Source organism: Orycteropus afer, unplaced genomic scaffold (assembly GCF_000298275.1).
Source record: "Orycteropus afer afer isolate SDZICR_OR568_19922 unplaced genomic scaffold, OryAfe1.0 scaffold00311, whole genome shotgun sequence".
In the NCBI taxonomy this organism is placed as follows: Eukaryota; Metazoa; Chordata; class Mammalia; order Tubulidentata; family Orycteropodidae; genus Orycteropus; species Orycteropus afer.
In genome coordinates this window covers 722,867-742,883 of record NW_006921898.1, presented here as the reverse complement: position 1 = coordinate 742,883, position 20,017 = coordinate 722,867, and the positions used below count along the sequence as shown (strand labels likewise).

Genomic DNA, 20,017 nt, shown 5'->3' with positions numbered 1-20,017 from the left:
ATCTGAAGTTTAAAAATTAAATGGTCTCTAGAACTGGAACCACTCTTGGAAGTCAACTTTCAGCCACACAATAGATTGAATTGTCAAATAAATAACATCACTCATGAATAATGTGTCCCTCAAAAAATTATATGACACCAAATGGTCAACAGTTACCCAAAAGCAAAGATGAGATGACAAAGAGGAGAAGGGAAGCCAGATCACTGGAAACAGAACAAACTGAATGGAAACAAGGAGGATGCTGAAAGAATATCATAGAACGATTGGACTAAAAATGGTTAAATAGGAACCTAATTTACTATGTAAACTTTCGTCCAAAAAAAGTTGTTGTTTTTATTTAAGTAACAAACACAAAACTTTCTCCCTCAAAACAAAAAATAGAAGTTTTATATGTGAAAAAAAAATTAAATGTTGTCTCCTTCTGCACCGTGGGCTTCCTTCTGCTCTGTGTTTTGGAGATAGAAAGTGTGAGGACAGGTAGTATATTGGGGAAGCCTACACCTCCTTCCCACCACCTGGCTGTCTGTCATATGGTGGTGGCTTTCATGTTACTTTGATGCTGGAAGCTATGCCACCAGTGTGGTAGCTCAGGTGAGGTGTCAACTTGGCTGGGCCTGGTTTTCCCCATGATGAGACTGGTAATCAACTCCATGGTGGAATCTACTGTGAGCAGCTGGGTAGCTGCCTTAGGAATGTGGTCTGCTTCTAGTATATAAGAAGACGCTTTGAAAAAGCGCTTGAGTTTTTGACACATCTGGATCCTGCATCTGGCTGAGTCTTCATCTCAGTGGCCTGCGATGTTGCTTGATAATCTTGGGACTGTGCCATTTTACTTGTCGACTTTGGGTTTGTCAGCCTCAGCAGCCAGCAGCTGCTTGAGTTAAGAGACACCTCTGGCTCCAGTGGGCAGGGAGCAAGAGGCAGAGCTAAAGCTCAAGGTCGAGGGGCTCTCACACAGTCCCTAGAGCTGGCATGTTGAACTCGGACTTCTAGCCTCCTAAACTGTAAGAAACTAAATCCCTGTCCGTTAAAGCCATCCACCTGTGATATGTCTGTTATAACGGCACTAGAGACCCAAAACAACCAGTATTTCAAATACCAGCAGGGTCACCCAGGGTAGACAGTTTCAGCAGTTTCCAGACTAAGACAGACTAAGAAGAAAGGCCTGGAGATCTACTCCCAAAAATTAGCCATTGCCAATAGAATATTATCTGACATAGTGCTGAAAGATGTGCTCCCTAAGTTTGAAAGTACTGCACAATAGCTGCAACAGTCAAACATACCAATGATCATGAGGCTGGCACAGGACCCAGCAGTGTTTTGTTTTGTTATACATAAGGTCACCGTGAATCAGAGCCAATCCACGACACACCTCCCTCACCACACTCATCTTTCTGTCCTGCCAACAGCCTCTAGTAAGATTTCCACTAGCAGCTCTGCTTTGCATTACTTTTTTATTTTTATTTACCTAATTTAACAAGCATTTTCTTAAATCTTACTATTTGCCAAGCACTGTTCAAAACTCAAAAAACCCACTGCTGTGGAGTTGGACCAGACTCATAGCAACCCCTCCTTGGGTTTCCACGGTGGTATCACTGCGGAAGTAGATTGCCCAACCTTCCTTCTGAGGAGTGGCTGGTGGTTTGAACCACCAGCCTTCTGATTAGCAGTCAAGTGCCTTAAGCACTACGCTACCAGAGCTCCCAAGCACTGTTCAAAGTGTATCATTAATAACTCATTCATTCATTTAGCCATTCAGCTCATGGGGCACTTATTTACTGAGTACTTACTATATGGTACAAAGAGCTCTAGTGGTGCAGTAGCTAAGGCATTAAGGCTCTGGTGATACAGTGCCTGCTAACCTAAAGGTACATTGTTCAAACCCACTACCTGCTCTGCCTTTGTAGCGATTTACAGCCTTGGAAATCCATTAGTGGTCAGTCTGAGTCAGAATCAACTGGATGACAGTGAGTTTGGTTTGTTTTGGTACTATATGGTACTAGGTTAAGTTATCAATTCTCACATGAGCCCCTTGAGGGAAGCATGTTTGTTCACACTACAGATGAAGAAACTGAGACTCAGAGAGGTTAAGAGGTTAAGTTACTGGCCTAAGGTCACATGGCCTAAGTCAATGGCAGTCAGTGGCGAATCGGGGATTCAAGGCCAAATCTTGCATTACTCCAAAGCAGTAGGCTTTGACAAGTCCAGAGACCATCTTCAACCATCTTGCATAAGGGCTGTTAGAAATACGAGTGTTCTTAGGGCCACAACCTAGGCCTAATGAATGAGAATCTCTGGCCCCCTAGACTGACCTGAGCATTAGAATTTCCAGCAGGGCTTGCTCAAAACCTGGCCAACCATGGTCTACAGAGCCAGACTCCTTGCCCTGAACACACTAGGCATCCAGCGCCTGACTGTTATATGGAAGGAGGAAAACAACCTGGTCAGGAGCTCCTCCGATAGCTCTTTTTCCACATGAAGGAAGGGGTTTCCCTTATTTCAGGTCTCTGGGCAAATGTCAAGAAGGAGCTCTGGTAGTAAAATGGGTAAGGCATTTGGGTGCTAACCAGAAAGTTGGTGGTTCAAACCCACCAGCTGCTCCATAGGTGGAAGATGAGGCAATCTACTTCCATAGATTTACAGCCTTGGAAACCCAGTGGGGGTTGCTCTGAGGCAAAATCGACTCTGCAGCAGTGAGTTTGGTTTGGTTTGGGGCAAATGTCATGCATGTCCTCTCCTCTGGGAAGACCTCACCAACCACCCTGGCGTACCTGTCCTTTCCCCCTCTGTCCCCAAGTGCCTTAGCTTTGCCTTGTCCTCCTCTAGTCTGGTGATGAAATTGTCCTTTTTGTAAGTCAAATGGGTGGAATATGGGAAATTTCATCCAGTCCAGCTTAAGCGTTTGTTGTTTATTTCCCTCAACCACAAAACCAGTCCCAAGAGAGTGAGCATTTTCTGTTGTTCACAGCCATATTCCCCCAGACAATGCCCAGCACACAGTAGGCACTCAATAAATGATGGTTAAATGGCTGAGGGAACGTGGCCGCTCCAAGGAGCTCCGTAGCTTACACAAACGCCCCGACGTCGAGCAGGAAGGGATCCGCGCGCTACCCTGAACCCCGCAATCCCAGACGCCTTCCCGGCTGCGGCGCCCAGGCGGGGTGGGGCTGGCCGTCATCCATTTACCAGCCTCGCCCCTCCGACGGGCGCGCCGTTAATAAGATTAGCAATTAAAAAGCGACGAGTGGCGGCGGAGGCGCGGGGCCACCCCCAGGCCGAACCGGGGCGGGACGGCGCGCCAGACGAGCGAGCACCAACACACAGTGCCCGGCGCCCGAGCCCGAGTCGAGCGCGCGGGTCTCCGGGGCCATGGAGAAAACGCGGCCGCTCTGGACCAACCCGCTGCAGTTTGTGTTCGCCTGCATCTCTTACGCGGTGGGCCTGGGCAATGTGTGGCGCTTCCCTTACCTGTGCCAGATGTACGGCGGAGGTGAGTGCGGGCGCCCCGGCGGGGCGGTGTGGGCGCAGGCACCAGCCCTGGGGCTGTGCCTGTTCGGAATGGGAAGATTGCAGGGTGCGGGTTGTCAATCAGTCTTGGCGCGCCGGGAGGTGCGTGCAGGGATGGGTCTCCTTTTACATACGAGTGACAGAATAAAGCTCAGAGAGCGTAAGAGGTTTCCCACAGTTACAGAACCAGATTTCACACCCAGGACATCTCATTGGAGAGCCGAGGCATGTTTCCAAAGTCCTTGTCTGGAGCCCTCTGCAGCTCCCAACCCCACCCCAGGGGTGGCCAGGTTCCCTTACTGGCACTCTTGTTGGTCAAGCTGCCACTCCTTCGGAAGGAGGAGAGGTGGAGATGGTCTGACTTCTAGTGAGTAAATCTTACATTTAGGTGTAAAAAAGTGCATAGAAAGTTGTCTTGTTCAATGGAAATTCATTATACACCTTTCAGATCTGAATCTTAAACCCTGTGGAGACACAATTTGAAACACAGGGTTAAGGGATCTTGAGCCACTTCTTTACAATTTATATAAAAAGTTTGATTTGGGTTTGGAAAGTGGAATTATTCTGTGCTTTTTACAAATGTTCCCTCTGAGGCATCACTACCTGCTGGGGAAACAGCACCACACAGTCCATTCTCTTAACATTACAACAGCCAGAAACACCTTCTCTGGCATTGCCAAGAGCCAGGTGAAGACCAAGCACCCTTTTGCAAGGCAATATGGCAATATAGATTCAAGTCTTAGCATTGAAAACAAAAATTTCCTAGTTGTTCCATTTCTAGAATTCTATTTGAAGGAAATGATTAGAGATTCAGACAGAAGTAGAAAATAGGAGAATAGTCACTGTCTTTTAATACCAGTAAAACCCTGGAAACAACCTAAAGCTTCCACTATAGGTGACTGGTTCAATAAACAATAGTACATCCATGCAACGGTGCTCTTTGCAGTCACTAATAGGATGTTTTCAGAAATTTTATATGAGTACTTTCTCATATTATTATATATTAAGTGGAAGGAGTAGACATTAGATTCAAAGCTTTGTAAAATGGATGATCTACATTATGTTTTTAAATATGCAGAGAAAAAAAGAACAGAAGAAAATATACCACCCAGCATGTTAACAATGGTTGTGTCTGGGTGATTTTTGTCTGCTACCTTGCACTCGCTATGTGTATATGAGTATGCGTATGTCTTCTGTAATCAACATGAATGATTTTTTTCACTGCAAGATGTATTTACAAAATTTAACCCATTTAAGAATACCAAGACCAAAAACAATTCTCTCTTCTCCCTTCACCCCCCAACAACTCAAAAACCACTCGATAAAGGTTAATCCACAGAGTTTTTTAGAATAGTGAATTTTTATTTCTCTGATTCCTTTTTTAAATTCAAAGTGCATAAATACACCATAATTATGTGACGAGTACATGGTGCCATATGTTCTGACTGCTTCATAACTGACTTTTGAAAGAATTATTTGTCTGAATGAGATTTCCACTCCATTCTGTTCTCAGCACACTTAGCCATGATATTCTGCCTGCACATTTCCCAAACATTGGACCAGGTGAGCTTCCTGTCGCATGATCATTTAAGTCCTTGCTTATAACAACATTATTGCCTTTGTAGCCTGCAGGTGGACATGGGTGAGGCTGAGTAGTTCTGAAGTAGAATATATACAAAGTTGTTGCTAGGGAAACCTCAAGGCCTTCAGATCCCAGAAAAAAGAAACAGGAAGAAATCTTGTGCCTGGTACAGAAGAAATCTTGTGCCTAGGCTGTCTGATTGGATAAAGAGATGGATGAATGAATGGATTGATGGACAGATAGATGGATGGATGATGGGTAGAGGATGGATTGGTGGATGGGTGGGTGGGGGGGTGGATGCATGAATGCATGGTAGAGGGTGGGGTTGCATAGAGGAAAGGTGTATGGCACCCTCTCAGGCATAAATGTCTGCAGAATAAAGACCAAACAGCTTATCCTGGCCCACAAGACCCTTGACTATCTAATACCTGCCCATATTTCTTGCCACTCATCTTGCACTTTCTCCTACTACAACTGTGTTGAACAACTCTCCGTGAATGCTACCTCTACCTCCACACCTCTACTCCTCTACCTCTACACCTTAATGCAAGATAGTTTCTTGCTTGGAGAACTCCCACTGCACCCGTCCAAGGGCAGGCCCAAGGTTGCCTTCTCCTGGCATCGCTCTCCCTGCCTCTCCTCACTCCCTATCAGGCCAACTGCGAACTTGGAAGACCTGCACATGGCTCTGGGGTGTCCTTCTGTCTCCCCACTAGCCCAATCTCTGTGCAATGGCAGGGTCAGAGGAGGCACCCAATAAATATTTGTTGAATAAATGAACCAGGTCTGTTATGAAAAGCTGCAGAGTGAATGAGGTGGAGACTCTGGTGATTGTTCCAAGCTTTTTCCTGCCTGGATTTCAGATGGCATAAATCAAGTGATTCACTTGATTTATGTCGTCTGAAATCCAGGCAGTTTGCAAACCCATTCTTTACCTGAAGGCAAAAGGGTAAACCAAGCACAGCATGGGAAGCTCCAAAGGGGTGGTAACTTCCTTCTAAACAGGGCTGTGACCCATCACCCCCCAGCAAACAAAGAGTTTGTTTGTAAACCGCGGAGGCCCAACTGTGCCAAAATAATTCCCTGAATAAAAAGGATTAGGAGCCTGTGCCTCTTTCCAGGGGCTCTGCCCCTGACTGGGGAGGTTTGTTTCCTTCCTGGTCTCCTGGTCAGGCCCAGCACGAGGAATGTTAATTCTGAAGATTACATGCCAGGTGCCAAACATCCCTGTGTCACACCGGGCCCCTGCTCTGGGAAAAAAGAAAAGGCAGATGAAGGAACTTTACTAAGTCTCTTTTGGACAAAGTTAACTGGGCTTAGGCGGCCATGTCAGAGACTAAGATGGTAGTTGTTCAGGAAGAAATCAGGATGCAAATGTGCTAAATCCTATTGTGTATAAAAAACAAATACACTAGAGTTTTATTTGTATATAAACTTGTGTTCAAGTAGTGGATGAAAATGGGGAAATGAGAACAGTTATGGGGCTGGTGGGAATGCGGATACTTTTTCCTCTTTAATTTTCTCTATATGATATTTGGAAGATAAAATGGCAAAATCAGAGGCCACTTGACTGTGCAGTGAGACTATGACACTCTCAGATGGAAAGGCAACTCTCTGCCCCATTTACTCTGCCAACCCAAAATTGCTTAGAGCAATACATCTCAAACTTTCATCTACCTAAGGATCTTGATAAACTACAGATTGCTGACCCCAGCTCCAGAGATTCTGATTGAGAAGCCTGTGTGAGGGCAAGAGGAGGATGCTTGTGCCTCCCAGGCCACGTAGCTGCTGTGAGTCAGACAGTGGTAGGCTGATAAATGGTTAACGACTGGCTTTGGTGAAAACAGATCAAATTCATAGTATTTGCCAATTCTTGTGGTGTAAATAATATTGCCATCATGGTTGATTTCACACTATCAACATAATTACTGAATGAGAGTTTGGGGAAAGATGTGCATAGTTGTCTCTTGTGAGTTGGTTTGAGCCTCCCCCAGCACATCCCTGGACCCAGGTGCTGTGAGGGCTCCAGCTCTCCAGGCCAGTACCAGCCGGGGAGGGATCCCCATCAGGTTAGCCCATTGGAGGGATAGATGAAGGGCAACACTGCTGTTCAGTTGTAAAGTGTGTGCGTGTGTGTGTGTGTGTGTGTGTATTTTCAGTTTCTGGCTTATGGTGTTTCTATAGTAGTTCTGAGGCAAGAACCTGAGTTTTGGAAGCTGTAAAATACCAAATCTATATTCTTTCCAAAGTAAGATCAAAAGATGCTGGGTTTCTGCAGTCAGAAAAGACTGCAGTCAGAAAAGACTTCTTAAGGGAGTCCCTTAAGAAGCCACATTTGCTACTCTATCTGGAGTTTCTATACTGAATTAAGCCTGGAAACAGGACTAGGCTCCTAGCATGTGCCAGATATTATGTGAAGCATTTTCTGCAGGTATTTGATTTAATCTTCACAAAACGCTTAAGAAGGAAACCCAAGTTCAGAGAAGAAAGAGAATTTACCCAAGGTGGCTTCTGGAGGAGAAGCTGGGGCTTGAGCCAACCCTGTGTCCAGGTCGGGGGTTTCTGTATCTTCTTCGTTTATCTGATAAAGGCAGGACAGGCTGTCCCAGCCTTCTCCCAGAACCCCAAGTCAGAATGGCCAAGGCACAAGATAGTTCCTCAAATGGTTCTGATGTGACAATCAACCAGGCTTACCTTGATATTGGAGAGGAGCCTAACAAGGGGCCTGTGTGATTATGATACGCACCTGGGAGGATCACTTGTCCCTTCTGGTCCAACCTTCTCTCCACCTCTTCCCTCCCCTGAGTACACTCCATTCTGTGTGGTGTCCTGCCTTTGCCAGGTGTACCCCATGCTTCTCATCTTTTCCAGGAGATCTCCTCTTCCTAAATTAAAGGAGACCTCTTCTATGCAACCCTCCCTGACCCCTAGACTAAATCCAGCCATCCCACACAGAGCCTCCTCCTGGTGCAATCCACCATAGAGTCAGCCATGTCTCACGCCCTATTCAATAGGGAGGAAAAGCAATCAGTCTGGAAGCAGTGAGGAGCAGCCTCTAGCTGTGCAGCTTCCCCAGCTCATCTGCATGTTAGAATCAGTTGGGAGCTTTGACAAATACTGACGCCTAGGTGCTCTGGTGGGCAGTCTACTTCCGTAGAGATACTGCCTTGGAAACCCAAGGAGGGGTCACTATGAGTCCAATTGACTCAACAGGGGTGAGTTTGGTTGTTTTTTGTTGTTGTTGTTTTGTTTGGCTCCCTCCCCAGGGGATTCTCCTATGCAGCCAGGATGGAGAGCCACTATTTTATATCCTTTCTGAAATAGGAAATAGCATAGAACAAGTAAACAATTGATTTAAATCATTCAATAAATATTCATTGAATATCTGCTACAAGCCCAGGACTTTGCTGGGGCCGGGGGTGTACAAAGATGGTGATTACCCTTCATCCCAAGGTGGGGTGGGGAGGAGTGCCAAATAGGAACACCTCCCTTCAGCAGAGAGAAGGAGGAGCTTTCAGAAGGGTTGTCCACAGGCCTTACCGAAATAGCTCAAGAAGAGGGACTAACTGCCGAGAAAACTCAGGAAGGCTTCCTTCAGTGACAGCATTTAATCTAGATCTTCAAAGATAACAGCCTATCACGTGGATTTAGGGACAAAAACATTCTGGGCAGATAATAGGAGCTCTGGTCGCGTAGTGCCTAAGGCATTTGACTGCTAACCAGAAGGCTGGAGGTTCAAACCCACCAGGCACTCCTAGGAAGGAAGGTTGGGCAATCTACTTCCATAGTGATACTGCCTCGGAAACCCAAGGAAGGGTTGTTATGAGTCAGGATCAACTTGACAGCACATAACAACAACAACAACAAGGCAGATAATGGTGTGTGTGTGTGCAGAAGGCACAGAGGGTGTACATTTGTGGGGAAAGGTCAGAAGTTGTATGTGGCTGTGATCCATGGGCTGGGGAGCCAGGGCAAGGAAAGTAGAGGACCCCAGAAGTAAGGAAGGATTCAGCCTGTCCTGAATGCCTTGAGATGGAACTTTACCCTGACAGCAAAGGCAGGATTTTAAACAGGAGTGGCATTGTCAGAGCTGCGGTTTGCATAGATTGCCAGGATGGAGGCTGTGTTGGGTGTCTACTGAAGTGATGATGGTGGCTACATGAATGGGGATGGAGAGGAGGCACATATAGAAGATGAATTCTACAAGTTTTAGAGCAATTAAATCTGGGGATCAGGGAAAGTAAGGATGGGTTTCATTTTTCTCACCTATGTCTTCGTTTGCAAAAAGTTAAGTAGATGTGATTCTGAATGGGAACCTATTTTTGGAAAGCCAACATGGAAGGAGGTTGTATCACCTAGTGCTCTCCAGAGAAACAGAAACAATAGTATAAATAGATAGATGATGGTAGATTGACAGATAGATGACAGCTAGATAGATAATGATAGATATATAGATATATAGATAGATAGATAGAAATTAATGAAGGGCTCACGTGATGGTGGGGGCTCAAAACTTTAAATAATAGGGCAGGACAACAGGCTGGAAACTAAGGCAGAATATTATGCTGGGAACTTGAGGCAGAATTTCTCCTCAGAGAAACCTCTCTTTTCATTTGTAAGGCTTTCAACTGATTGGATGAAGCCATCCACATTTTCAAGGGTAATCTCCTTTATGTAAGCCAACTGATTGTAGATGTTAATTCATCTACAAAATACCTTCAAAGCAACACCCATACTAGTCTTTGATTAAATAACTGGCAACTATATAGCTTCCCACCAGCCACTCTGCAGAAGGAAGACTGGGTGATCTACTTCCGTAAAGATTTACCGCCTCGGAAATCCAAAGGAGGTTGCTGTGAGTTGAAATCGACTCGGTGTCACTGAGTTTGGTTTTCTGTTTTTATATAGCTTAATCATGTGGACAGTGAAACTAACCATCACATGGGTGATGAAGAAGAAGGAAGGCACTCGGGGGGAATGTTGCACAGAACACAGCAGGGTCCTCAAAGTGTGGTCCCTAGAACAGCAGCTTCAGCACCACCTGGGAACTTGGGCCTTCGGCTGCTCATACCCACACCAAAAAAAAAAAAAAAAATCACTGTTGTGGCTTTGTAGAGGGCAGAGGTGTGCAAGTGGAAGGAGGGTAAGAATTTGGAAACCTAAGTAAATTTCCCTCTGAAGTGGCTAACTGAGTTAGTTTGGCTCTTGAGATGCAAGGACTTTCCGGGATATATTTCATACAGAAAGGAAGTTCTATTCTAGTGAGATTTTTGGGTTTAGCTAACAGATATGGTACTGGCTAAGGCAATTAGAAAATAAGTAACAATGTGCTCTTGTTGTTATGTGCTCTAGAATCACATTTTATGTGTTCGTAGGTTATATGTGCCCATGGTGAAAAATCTGGAAAGTACAGAAATGTACAAATAATAAAATTCAAAATCACCCAAAATTGCGCCTCCCAGAGATAATGATTTGTAACATTTTCTTTTTTACTTTAAAAAAAATTAGAACCATATTTTATATGCAATTTGGTATCTTGATTTTTTTTACTTAACCTCCTATAAACATTTCCAAAATAATTTTATACTCTTTGAAAATATGAACCAAAGTGGCCTCATAGTATTCTATTCACAGAGGAGACCTTTTAGCCATTCCCCAATTGTGGAAATTTAAGCTGTTTACATTTTCATATCATTATAACCTGAAGAGTAATTACCTTTTAGTTGAGGACTTTGATCCATTTATATTTATTATCCTGTTAGTATGTTGTTCTTTCTTTTACCTTTTTTTTTTTTTTAATTATTTTTTTTTTATTGTTTTTCTCTTTTACCTTGTTTTGTACTTCCTTGATGTTTCCTTTTATGTTTGGTTGGTATTTTATTTGATTCTTTACAATATGATATATATTTTCTTTGCTTTTTTCTCAAGTGGTTTAGGAAATGTAATTCCTAGTTTTACTCTACTAGTAAACCGAAAACCAAACTCACTGCCATCGAGTCAATTGGACTCATAGCAACCTCTCCTTGGGTTTCCGAGGTGGTATCTCTACAGAAGTAGATTGCCCAATCTTCTTTCCAAGGAGTGGCTGGTGGGTTTGAACCTCCAGCCTTCTGGTGAGCAGTCAGATGCCTTAGGCACTAAATGCCGAATAAAAATTAAACTTATTGTCTCTAATTATCAGTATCAAGAGTGAAATGTTGTCTATTATCTATAAAAGTTGTTAAGTATTTAGCAAACCTTTACTTCTTTCCTCATCCCCATTCCTATTTCCAATTATTATTGGCATAATGTGGAATTTCAGACAATAGTGATGATTAATTTACTATTTGTATTATGTTTCTTCTCATTCAGGAATTACATTTTTCATTTGAGCTATTTTATAGTGATATTAACAATGTTATTTTTGGATTTAATTCTGTTTAATTAATTTGTTTACCACTAGTTCCTTTATGACACAACTCTATATTTGAGTTCTTTATTTTGATCCAACACTGGGCTGGTTGGATTTCATATGCAAATAATAATTTGTTGTTATTATTGTTGTTGTTGTTAGATGCCATCAAGTCGGCTCCGACTCATAGCAATGTTATGTACAACAGAACAAAACCCTGCCCTGGCCGGTCATGTGCGATCCTCACAATCTTATATCTGAGACCACGGTTGCAGCCATTGTGTCAATCCACCTGGTTGCGGGTCTTCCCCTTTTTCACTGACCCTCTACTATACCTGTTTTAGTAGTTTATAAAAAAGTAAATAGGTGGTTCACTTTCAAAGCATGGCTGAGAATATTTTTCCTGTATACCCCTGCGTGAATGGGCCACAATCTTTTTTACTCAAAACTATACGAGCTTTTCCATTGTTTTCAGAGTTTTAGTTCTGTGTAGGAAAACTCTGAAGCCAGATTTCTTTTATTAGTTCTCAGGTATTTTAGATACCTAAACTATTACATGAATTTATAAAATGTTGTTGTTGTTGTTATGTGCCGTCGAGTCGGCCCCGACTCATAGCGACCCCTCCTTGGGTTTCCGAGGCAGTATCACTACGGAAGTAGGATTGCCCAACCTTCCTTCCAAGGAGTGGCTGGTGGGTTTGAACCGCCAGCCTTCTGGTTAGCAGTCAAGTGCTTTAGCCACTATGCTACCAGAGCTCCCCATAGGCAGTACGTCTAGGTATTAAATGTGTTTTCATCAATCTTACCTTGGACTAGTGGCCCTCTTCAATATACACATCCAGGATAATGTCTTGTAGAATTTATTATTGAATATGTCACAGCTGTTATGTTTGTAGTGTTCTTACCTCTTATAGTTCTCATTAGAAACATAGGAATGCTGTCCCAGTCTCATCTCTCCTCTTATAATTTCTATCTTTTATCCATTTCCTTTATCTGCCAGATAATTTCTTAAGGTTGTGGTTTTCACTTTACTTATTGCCTTGATGAGCTTTAAATCCACCTATCATATATTTTTCAACTCCATAAGATCTTCTTGTTGTTGCTGTTGTTGTTAGGTGCCATCAAATTGGCTCCAACTCACAGCAACCCATGTACAACAGAGTGGAACACTGCCCCATCTTGTGCCAGCCTCACAATCCTTGCTATACCTGAGCCCATTGTTGCAGCCCCTGTATCAGTCCGTCTCATTGAGGGTCTTCCACTTTATGGCTGACCCTTGATATCAGACCAAACATGATATCCTTCTCCAGGCAATGGCCCCTTCTGGCAACATGACTGAAGAAGTCTAGCCATTCCAAGGAGCATCCCAGCTGCACTTCTTCCCAGGACAGGTTTGTTAGTTCTTCTGGCAGTCCACGGGATCTTATCTCTTCTTAAATTGTCTCCTCTTCATCATTCCTGAGGCTGTTCCATGAACACAGTATCTTTTTGACTCTTAGAGACCATGTTCCAGAAATTCTCCTGAAATAGTCTTCTATTTCTCATCGATTTCAGAGGAGGACAATTGCTCTGATATGGTGCTTGCTTGGAGTGGTCCTCTTCTTTTGATCTACAACATATTATCATAGGTCCAAACACTTCCTTCTGATTGCTCATCCTTTCTAAGGGAGTATAGGCCCATATAGATTTTCCCTATGTACATCTTGCCTAATACAGACATAAAGTCACAGTTTCGTTTTATATTAAAAAAAAAAAAAAAGTAAAATACTCTGTTTTCAGCAACATGATTAACTCTTCCAGACCTCTCTTTCATCTCTCCCTGGGAATAGCCTCACAACATGCCCACCCAAGAAGAACCATTGCTATAAAGCCATTACCACCAGGCAGCCATTCAACAAACATGTATTGAGCACCTACTATGTACCAGGCTGTGTTAAGAGCTAGACATTCAGTGTGGACCAGGCAGACCCAATCTCTGTCCTTAAGGAGCTGTTTAGAAGCATGGGAAGAAACCAGTAGACAGACACACAGTGTGGTGGGAGGTGCCTCAACAGCAGGGACCATGATACCAGAGACAGGGACCCTATTGTTAAGTTTGTGTGTCAACTTGTCTGGGCCTGGTTGAGTGGCTAGGCAGCTGGATACAGTTATTCCCCATGGTGAGATTGGTAATTAACTCCATGGTGGAATCTATTGGAGCAGCTGAGTAGCAGCTTTAGGGATGTGGTCTGCTTCCTGAATATAAGAAGCAACTTTGGGACTCGTCTCTAGCTTGAACCCTGCATGTAGCCAAGTCATTGGTCAGCAGCCTGTCATGCCCTCCCAATCTTGGGACTTCATCTGGACTTGAATTAGTGGCCTGCCATGTTGTTTGGTAACATTGGGACTGTGCCTTTTTACTTGTCAACCTTGGGCTTGGCAGCCTCAGCATCTAGCAGCTCTCTGAGTGAAGAAAAAAAGCCTCCGGCTTCAGTGGGCCAGGAGCAAGAGGCAGAGCTGAAGCCCAAGGTTGAGGGGCTTTCACCCAGCCCCTAGAGCCTAGCACTTTGAACTTGGACTTAAAGCCTCCAAACTGTAAGAGAATAAACTTCTGTTTGTTTAAGCCATCCCATTTGTGATATTTTCTGTTAGAGTGGCATAAGGTAACCATAGGAGCTCTGGTAGCATAGTGGCTAAGACACTTGCCTGCTAACCAGACGGCTGGCGGTTCAAACCTACCAGCCACTCCTTGGAAGGAAGGTTGGGCAATCCTACTTCCGTAGTGATACTGCCTCGGAAACCCAAGGAGGGGTCGCTATGAGTCGGGGCCGACTCGACGGCACATAACAACAACAACAAGGTAACCAAAACAGACCCCAACTTAGTTTTGGGTGATCTGGTAGGCAATGTGTATGGAAGGTACAATAAGACCAGAAGGATGGGTTCCTTTCTTCCTTCCTTCCTTCGCTCCACAACTATCCCTTGTGTTCCTGCTCTCTGCCCAGTACTGCTGAGAGCAGAGCAAGGAAGAAGAGTTTACATGCTAGTGAGAAGACAAACAGAAACCAGTAGGCAACTTAAACTAGCAGAATTTCACATAGATAACTACTCTGAAGGAAAGGCAAGCAGAGTAAAAAGTTAGAGGGTGACCCTGCCATGGAAGGCCACTGTGAGGAGGCCATGTTTGGGTGGAGAACTGAATGAAGGGGGAGTGCATTCCAGGCAGAGGGGACAGCAGGGCAGATGGCCAGAGCAGGACGAGTGGTGGGACTGCACTGGAGGGGGAAGCGAACTCCTCAAAGAGGAGGGCAAGAGCCCTCTGCTACAAAGCCCCAAGGCTGAGGAGAGGGTAGAGTTTATTCTAAATGTAAAGAGGAGCCAAAAGAGAGGTTTGACCAGATGGGAGAGTAAGGGGGCAGGGAGGTGAAGAGTGACAGGATGTGAGAATAAAGTGTTGAGAAGCCAGGATATAAGCAAAAAAGCCCAGCATAGATGGGAGGGCAGTGGAGGTGTGATGGCTGATGCACAGGAGGGGCTGGTGAACACGGATTAACTAGGCTGAGAACTGGATTTACACCTTCTGAGCAATGCGGTGAATGTAAACATCTCACCCACCTGGGGTGACACAGATTTTCAAAAGCAGGAACAGTCACACAGAGGTGAATATGTACATCTGTTATCTATTTCTAGAGTCCCTGGGGGTACAAACAGTTGGATGCTAACCAAAAGTTGGAGGTTTGAGGCCCCGCAGAGGCACCTCAGAAGGAAGGCCTGGCGATCTCCTGAAAAATCTCTACTGGAAACCCTGCGGAGCACGTTCTACTCTGACCCACATGGGGTCGCCATGAGTGGGCTGTGACTCGGTGACCACTGTTTTTTATTTTTATTTTTTTATCCTTTTCTGTTTGACAAACTACCCTAAAGCTTTGAGACTTAGAAGCAATGATGGAACCAGAAAATCATCATTTGGCAACAACCACAATAATATTGTCTCAGACAAGAATCGTCAATGCATACTGAAACTAGTGAACCAAAGTATGATGAGAAACAGGATTGCTACCCACTCTCAGAGTAATTCCCTACAAGATCATTAATAATTTCAAAAGGAAAAATAGAGACTATCAGCAGAGAAACCTAGAAGACACCATCTCAACTAAGTGATCAAAGTTAACATCATCAAAAATGTCACAAATCACATCATGTGCCTCCTGAGAAGGACACGAGGTCACTTTGGTAGTATGCCTGCCAAAACCCAATGTGAGGGACATTCTGAAAGTAACTACCCAGTACTCTTCCAAAGCGCCCAGGTCATGAAAGACAAAGACAGATTGAGGACCTGTCCCAGATAAAAGGAGATTAAAGAGACACGACAACTAGATGCAATGCATGATTGTGAACTACATCTGAGTCCAGAAAAAGAGCGTTAGTGAGACAATTGGTAAAATCAGAATGAGGCCTATAGATTAAATAATAGTACTGTACCTGTGCTAATGTCCTCATTTTGCTAATTGTGCTATAAAATGGCTCCTAAGCGGTGCAAGGGTTAAGGTGCCCAGCTGCTATAGAAAGGTTGGTGGTTCAAGTCCACCTAGAGACTCCTCAGAAGACAGGCCTGGTGATCTTCATCTGAAAACTGAATCACTGAAACCCTGGGGTACAGTTCACTCTGACACACATGAGATCACCATTTAGAACTGACTTGACAACTTTTTCTTTTTTTTTTTTTTAACTGTAAGAGAATGTCCTAGTTTTTAGGAAATACACAGATGTACTGAGAAACTCAAACCAAACTCATTGCCATCAAGTCGATTCCAACTCATAGAGACCCCCACTGGGTTTCCAAGGCTGTAAATCTTTACCAAAGTGGATCACCCCATCTTCTTTCTGTGGAGAAGCTGGTGGGTTTGAACCACCTGATTAGCAGTCAGATGCCTTAGGGACTGCACCACTAGAGCTCCTTGAAGTACTGAGAGATTAAATTTAAAAAAAAAAAAAAAATGTAAGTAGTGGCTTAAAACCACAAAAAATGTATTATTTCTCACAATTCTGTGGGTCAGTTGGGCAGTTCCTCTGCTCGATTCACCTGGACTCACTCATTTGGCTATGGGAGCAGAGGGCCAGCTGGGCTGGAAGGTCCAAGATGGTCGCCCTCACATGTCTGGGAGTTGGTGTTGCCAGTTGGCTGGGGTGAATGTAAACATCTCCTCCATGTGGCCTTTCATTCTCCCCTGGGCTAGACAGGCTTCCTTGCATGGTGGTCTCAGGGCAGCATCCCAAGAGTATGAAGGTAGAAGCTACAAGCCACTTAAGACTTAGGCTCTGAAACTCACATGGCACACTTCTTGCCACCCTCTGTTGGTCAAAGCAAGTCACAAATCCAGGCCAGATTTAAGGGGTGGGAAAATAGACTCCTTCACTGGGTGGGAGCTGCAGTAAAGAATGTGTGGTCATCCTTTTGCACATACAGTACTGCGTTGTCAGTGAAGGCAAACATGGGTATACGGGTGGATAGATGGGTGGAAAGGCTGAAGTATTAGGTATGTCTATGCAGTGAGGAGTGTACCCATGAGTATGTATAGGGTTGGCATACAATGGTTCTACAAGTGTATTTGTATGTTCTGTAAGAATTCCCAGGTGTATAGTAGAGCTGACAAGGGACAAGGTTGTAGTCACTTCTTGGGCATAGCCAGCTACCCAGAGAGATCGAGTACTTGAACCTGTGGGCTTGGGACCTTAGTTGCAGGGAACATTAAGCTCAATTGGCATAACATACTACATTAAACATGGTTTCACCTCCTACTTTGGCGAGTAGTGACTGGGATCTTAAAAGCTTGCAAACAGCCATCTAGATGTGATGATGGGTCTCTCCTTATCCAGAGCAAAGAAGAATGAAGAAAACCAAAGATTCAAAGAAAAAATTAGTTGTAGCAACTGGTACATCATGCGATCCACAGTCTGTATGACTATGAGACCAGAAGAACTAGATGGTGCCCAGCTACCACTGTCAACCCCTTGGAGGGAGATCTATGTAGGAGATTCTGGATAGAGAGGGAGAACAATGTGGAACAAAACTCAAAATCATTTGGAAAAAAAAAGGGGGGGGGCAACCAGATTTGCTGGTCTGATAGAGCCTGGTAGAACCACTGAGACTATGGCCCCCAGCTGCCTTCACGTCTGGAATTGAACCCATACCTGTGGCTTCCAGCCAAACAAAAGACAGGCATAGCAGTTGAACATTTACCCGAGGTAGATACACTCCTTGGAGAGATCAATCATGAGAGAAAGAAGGGCTATTTATGCACAGGGAGACAGCTAAGGGGGCAGGAGTGCATGGAGGGATGGGCACACGGAAGAGGTAATTATCGGGAGAAATAAGAGGGGAGCTGTTGCATTGGGGTAAATTGTAGTCAATGTCATGAGACAAAGTGTATGTGAACAGCTATATGGAAAGTGAATTTGCTCTGTAAACTTTCACCCAAATCACAATTAAAAAAAAAAAAAAAGAATGTGTGGTCATAACTAATCTACCACAATATGCCCATCAGGACATATGGAACAAGTGTACCCTTTTTTAGGATGGCTGGTGGGTTTGAACTGCCAGCCTTATGGTTAGCAGTCAAATGTCTTAGGCACTAGGACTCTATCTCTGCTTGATGCCAGGGTCACCTCACACAGGGCCAGTGATAGAATTTTTATATAAAAAGGCCATATGGAGCAGTCCAGTTGGAAGGGGATGGGTTAGTGGACTTGTTTTTTAACTGATTGCAAAACAAATTTTTCTTTTACTGAGATGTACTTACATACAGAAAAATTCACCTTTTCTTGGTGTTCAGTTCTATGAGTTTTGACACATGCATACCATTGTGTTGTTACCACCACCACCACCACAATCAAAATCCTGCTTGCCCCTTGTGGTCAACCCCTTCCCATTCCTAATCCCCCTGTAACACAGGGCAACCTGTCCCTATAGTTTTGCTTTTCCCAGAATGTCATAAAGATAGAATCATACAGTATGTAGCCTTTTGCATCTGGCATCTTGCACTTCACTTAATGCCCTTGAGACCCATCCATGTTGTTGCAAGTATCAATAGTTTGCTCCTTTTTATTGGTTGAGTAGTCTTTCATTGTATGGATGTACCAGACTTTATTCACCCACTGAAGAACAGTTTGGGGCAACTATGAGTAAAGTTGCTTTAAACATTCATACCTAGGTTTTTGTGTGAACATAATATACTTAGCTTTATGGTTTTTTAGGATATACTTAGCTTTATAAAAAACTTCCCAACTGTTTTTCAAAGTGACGATATCATTTTATATTCCCAAAAGCAATGTGTGGGAGTTACTCCACGTCCTCACTGACATCCCGTATTGTTAGTATGTTTTTATTTTAGTCATTCTAATAGATATGTAAGGAGCCCTGGTAGCGCAGTTAAGCTCTGGGCTGCTAACCAAAAGGTTGGCAGTTTGAACCCACCCAGCGGCTCCACAAGAAAAGTTGATGATCTGTTCCTGTAAAGATTACGGCCAAGAAAATCCTCAGTAGCAGTTCCACTGAGTCATGTGGGATCTCTATGAGTCAGAATCGACTTGATGGCACCCAACAACAATGGATGTGTAGTGGTATCTCACTGTGGTTTGCTCTGGTGGCGTAGTGCCTAAGGCACTTGATTGCTAACCAGAAGGCTGGCGGTTCAAACCCACCTGCCACTCCTCGGAAGGAAGATGGGGTAATCTACTTCCTAAGTGATACTGCCTCAGAAACCCAAGGAGAGGTCGCTATGAGTCAGATCCAACTCGACGGCAGTGAGTTTGGTTTGGTTTGATTAGTAACCACTGATATTGAGCATCTTTTCTTGTGCTTAGTTGCCATTCATGTATCTTCTTCTTTTTAACATTTTGTTCTGATTTGGGTGAAAGTTTACAGAGCACACTAATTGCATATCCAATAATTTATACATATTTTGTTTCGCGACATTGGTTGCAATCCCCTTAATGTGACAGCTTTCTTCCCACTTTCCCCCCCTGGGTTCCCTGTTTCCATTCGTCCTTCTTTCCTGCTCCTTCTATCTTCCGACCTTTGTTTTTGGGCAAATGCTGCTCTTTTGGTCTCCTATGTTCTGAAGAGTATGTTCCTTGCATATGTTTTTATTGTTCAATTTGGCTAAAAGGTGATCCCCGGGAGTGGGTTCAGTTCTAGGTTTGAAGGGTATCTACGGGCCATAATCTCAGGGTTCGCCAGTCTCTATCAGACCAGTAAGTCTGCTCTTTTTTTTTTATGATTTTGAAGTTTGTTCTACATTTTTTTCTACTCTGTCCAGGACCTTGTATTGTGATTCTAATCAGAGTAGTAGGCAGTGGTAACTGGGAAGGTTTAATTTTTAAAGAAGAAATGGTTTCACACTTGTTAAGAGAACTTTTCATCAAATAACACATTGTAGATTCTTATTGCCAATAAATGAAAAGCCAAATTGGACAGATTTATCCTGCATGTTTTATTTTTGGCATTTTAAGTATTTAAATCTTTCTTTTTTTTAGAATTTTAAATACCTAAACAGAAT

General features: G+C 43.8%; 1 protein-coding gene across 1 annotated transcript in view; it reads left to right on the top strand.

Annotated features, from left to right (window-relative positions):
- The first annotated feature begins 3,366 nt into the window (after window positions 1–3,366).
- SLC6A20 (solute carrier family 6 member 20) overlaps window positions 3,367–20,017 on the top strand; it is a 48,915-nt gene continuing 32,264 nt past the window's right edge. Inside the window, exon 1 of the mRNA XM_007951735.2 lies at window positions 3,367–3,490. Within this exon, the coding sequence (XP_007949926.1) occupies window positions 3,370–3,490 (121 nt within the window). The 5' untranslated portion in view covers window positions 3,367–3,369. The remainder of the gene's footprint in view (window positions 3,491–20,017) is intronic.